The sequence below is a fragment of the Rutidosis leptorrhynchoides genome, chromosome 9 (genome assembly GCF_046630445.1).
Source record: "Rutidosis leptorrhynchoides isolate AG116_Rl617_1_P2 chromosome 9, CSIRO_AGI_Rlap_v1, whole genome shotgun sequence".
NCBI lineage: Eukaryota > Viridiplantae > Streptophyta > Magnoliopsida > Asterales > Asteraceae > Rutidosis > Rutidosis leptorrhynchoides.
Window position 1 is genome coordinate 12,804,390 of NC_092341.1, and position 4,473 is coordinate 12,808,862.

Below are 4,473 nucleotides of genomic sequence, written 5' to 3' on the forward strand. Positions count from 1 at the left end.
TTAATTGTTTTACAATATTTATATGCGTGAGTTTCATTAATCCCTTTTTAAATGTTTTTGCAATATATTTTTGGGACTGAGAATGCATGCGCTTTTATAAATGTTTTACGAAATAGACGCAAGTAATCGAAACTACATTATATGGTTGAATGATCGAAATCGAATATGCCTCTTTTTATTAAGTCTGGTAATCTAAGAATTAGGGAACAGACACCCTAATTGACGCGAACTCTAAAGATAGATCTATCGGGCCCAACAAGCCCCATCCAAAGTACCGGATGCTTTAGTACTTCAAAATTTATATCATGTCCGAAGGAGGATCCCGGAATGATGGGGATATTCTTATATGCATTTTGTGAATGTCGGTTACCAGGTGTTCAATCCATATGAATGATTTTTGTCTCTATGCATGGGACGTATGTTTATGAGAAATGGAAATATGAAAATCTTGTGGTCTATTAAAATTATGAAATGATTATTTAGGTTAAACTAATGAACTCACCAACCTTTTGGTTGACACTTTAAAGCATGTTTATTCTCAAGTACGAAAAAAATCTTCCGCTGTGCATTTGCTCATCTTAGAGATACTATTTGGAGTCATTCATGACATAATTCAAAAGACGTTGCATTCGAGTCGTTGAGTTCATCAAGTTTATTATTAAGTCAATTATAGTAAGATATATTACGAAATGGTATGCATGTTGTCAACTTTCGATGTAATGAAAGATTGTCTTTTCAAAAACGAATGCAATGTTTGTAAAATGTATAATATAGAGGTCAAGTACCTCGCGATGTAATCAACTGTTGTGAATCGTTTATAATCAATATGGACTTCGTCCGGATGGATTAGGACGGGTCCTTTCATGGTAAAGTGTCATGGTTTAAGGAATTAGTTGCAAAGTCAAAACCGGTTGTAGCGTTTGTTCAGGAAACTAAATGTTGTAAGGTAAATGACAATTGGTTAGAAAGGTTATAGGGGGCAAGTAATCATGGTTACGTAGTTAAACATCCTATAGGTAGATCGGGTGGTATGATTACAAGTTGGGGTACAAGCGTATTTTCTGCTTATCACGCCTTTGAAGGTTAATTTTACATCGCCATCAAAGGAAAAATTGTTGGGTCGAATGAGAGTATCATGTTGGTTAATGTGTATGGGCCACACAAGGATTCAAAAAAAAAGATTTTGGGTAGAACTCGATACTCTTATGAAAATCAGTTGTGGTGTATGGATATTAGGGGGCGATTTCAATGAGGTAAGAAAGTGTGTTGAGAGGCAAAATACCGACTTTATTGCTAGAAGGGCCACATTATTCAATAATTTCATAGATAACAACGGACTTGTTAAAATACCAATTGTGGGGAAGAGATTTACTCGAATTAGTGATGATGGAGTTCAATTTAGCAAGCTTGATCATTTCCTCGTATCTAATTTCTTTTTGCAGATTTGGGAAAACCCATCGGTCATCTCACTCGATCGAAAGTTATCAGACCACTCCCCACTTCTACTTAGAAATGGACAAGAAGACTTTGGCCCGAAATCGGTTAGAATCTTTGACGTTTGGTTAAAGGATAAAGGTGCGGAGGAAATAGTTATCAACAAGTGGAACAAGCCGGTCAATGTAAAGAAGTTAGATACTATCTTTCGGTTGAAATTAAATAATATCAAAAACGGTTTAAAGGAATGGAGTAAAGGGACGTATGGGAAAATTGACGAAGATATTCGTTTGTTGTCTAGAAAATTGTATGAAATGGGAACAGCAAGTCGAAGTCAGAATCCTTACTGACCTAGAACGAAAAGAATGGATCGAAGATCTAGGAAAATGGGTGAGAAAAGACCAAGAAAAAGGTTGCATGCTTCGACAAAAATCGAGACTCAAATGGGCTAGTGAAGGTGATGAAAACACTAAGTATTTCCACTCTATGATTAAGAGAAAAGATAACAAAAACAAGATTCGTGGTCTTTACATAAACGGTTCATGGAATGAGCATCCAAATGACATTACATCGATATTTCAAATCATTTTATGAAGATACGGGTTCGTGTAATTTGTCTTTTGCAGGTTTTGATACGGCTAAGATCACTTTCGATGATGCTTCAATGCTAGAGGACCAATTTAGCGAAGAAGAGGTTTGGAATTCTATTCGGGATTGTGACTCCTCCAAAGCACCCGGTCCGGATGGTATTAATTTCTTTTTTTATAAAAAATTTTGGTGGTTAATAAAAAGTGATTTATGAATGTGCTTAATTGGTTTTGGGAGGAATGTGAAATCTCAGCGGGTTGTAATGCCTCATTTATTACTCTTATTTCGAAAAAAATGACCCAATTTGTTTGGATAACATTCTTATTGGTAACGAGCTTGTAGAAGATGTTAAAAGGAGAAAAGATAAATGTTGTGTTTTTAAAGCGGATATCGAAAAAGCGTTTGATAGTGTGAATTGGAATTTTTGTTAGACATTATGAATAATATGGGGTTCAGGGAGAAATGGAAAAAGTGGATGGGGTCATGTTTTCGGTCGGCTTCTATTTCGGTTTTAGTAAACGGGTCACCTACTTTAGAATTTCATCTTAAAAGGGGTATAAGACAAGGCGACCAGCTATCTCCGTACTTATTTATTATTGCGAGTGAAGGACTGAATTTGCTCACGAATATTGCAATTAGAGATGGTCTCTTAAGGGGTGTCGATATAGGTAAAAATCAGGTAAATGTCTCTCACTTGCAATTCGCGGATGATACGATATTTTTTGGGAAATGGGGGCGTAAAAATATAAAAAATATCCTAAAAACCCTTACTTGTTTTGAGAATTCGTCGGGCTTGAAAGTGAACATGTCTAAGAGCTCGTTATATGGCATTGGGGTCTCGTTTAATAATGTTGAAAAAGTGGCGAATGAAATTGGGTGTAGTGCAAGTAAGTTGCCTTTCATATATTTAGGCATGCCTATAGGGCAAAACATGAGTAGGAAAGATGCATGGGATTTGGTGGTCGAAAAAATCAAAAAGCGATTATCGGATTGGAAAGCAAGAACGTTTATTTTGATGGACGGTTAACTCTCATCAAATCGGTGCTTAGTAGTCTACCCCTCTACTACTTCTCGTTGTTTCGTGCTCCCTCCATTGTCATCAACCATCTCGAAAGTTTGCGCTGTAAGTTCTTTTGGAGCCGGTCGGGTGATTCTTATAAAATTTCATGGGTTAAATGGGACACCATACTTTGTCCTTATGGGGTGGGTGGGTTATGTGGGCTCGTTGAAATCAAAAAATCTTGCGCTTTTGGAAAAATAGTGGTGGAGAATTAGAACCGAACAAGACTCTTTATGGGTCAATGTTATTAAAAGCATGTATGAGAGGGATGGGGGGTTGGGTCATTTTGGTACTAACATTTCGTGTGTCAAGCATCGTTCAGCATGGTGGAACATCATTAAAATCAACTCGGATTTGAACAAAATTGGCATGAACATGGAGTCTTTTTTCGAGAGGTCTATTGGGGATGGGAGGGATATCGTTTTTGGGAGGATTCATGGGTGAATAATGCTCGGCTCAAGGAGGAATTTTCAAGACTATATCGACTTGATTCAAATCGGGAAGCAAAGGTCATTGATCATGTTAGTTACAACAATGGTTCGTGGGTCTTTACATGGAATTGGTCGAGGGAGTTAACCGGTAGACTACATGGGGAACTTTTGAATTTAGAAAACAAAATATCTTCAAGTGCATCATTGGGATTCGGGGTCTGTTCGTGGAGCTTCAAACCAAGTGGGAAAGACTCATATGTTTCGAGATCTATATCAAAAGAAATCGATGATCGCTACCTAGTCGGGAACTCTTTTAGCTTTGAAACTCTCTGGAATAAACTTGTGCCACAAAAAATCGGCATATTTATTTGGCGGGTGTTGAGGTCAAGGATCCCGGTTAGATTAGAACTTGAGAAACGGGGTGTTGAGCTCGATTCAACGATGTGTCCAATTTGTGATAGCATCCCAGAAACAGTGAACCATGCTATCGTGGATTATACACATGCTAAAGACATTTGGGAGGGCATCTTTAAATGGTGGGGTGCAACTTTACCGAGGGACGCAACTATCGCAAATTCTTTTTTAGGTTCGAGCATAAATGGACTATCGAGTATTTACAAGGAAATATGGCAAGTCATCGAATTGGTAACTGGTTATCAAATTTGGAAGAATTGAAATCTCAAAGTCTTTCAAAAGGATAATTCGGCATCTTCAAAAGTTGTGAGTGAAATTTAAGTCAAAACGTTTGAGTGGATCAATAATCGTTCGAGACTTAAATTTATTGATTGGCACCAATGGTTGCTCCATCCTAACACGTTATGTTTCCCGCATGTAAATAATCGGGATCCGGTTGAAGTAGCCATGTAAAATTGTAAATTACATTGTGTAGTGTCTTTGTAAAAATAGGTTTATTGTGTATCTTCGAGGCATTGTATCGTGTGAGCAATTCCTATGCTCACC

The 4,473-nt window shown here is 37.4% G+C and overlaps 2 protein-coding genes across 2 annotated transcripts; both read left to right on the forward strand.

The window, feature by feature from the left end:
• Positions 1–1,205: 1,205 nt before the first annotated feature.
• On the forward strand, positions 1,206–2,453 carry LOC139867755 (uncharacterized). The gene is made up of 4 exons (XM_071856109.1): positions 1,206–1,619; positions 1,759–1,972; positions 2,061–2,180; positions 2,365–2,453. Exons 1-4 carry the CDS (start codon positions 1,206–1,208, stop codon positions 2,451–2,453), a joined length of 837 nt encoding a protein of 278 aa, XP_071712210.1.
• A 14-nt stretch (positions 2,454–2,467) lies between these two features.
• Positions 2,468–4,188, forward strand: LOC139867756 (uncharacterized). The gene is made up of 2 exons (XM_071856111.1): positions 2,468–3,044; positions 3,476–4,188. The coding sequence occupies exons 1-2, from the start codon at positions 2,468–2,470 to the stop codon at positions 4,186–4,188; spliced, it is 1,290 nt and encodes a 429-aa protein (XP_071712212.1).
• The last annotated feature ends 285 nt before the right edge of the window (positions 4,189–4,473 follow it).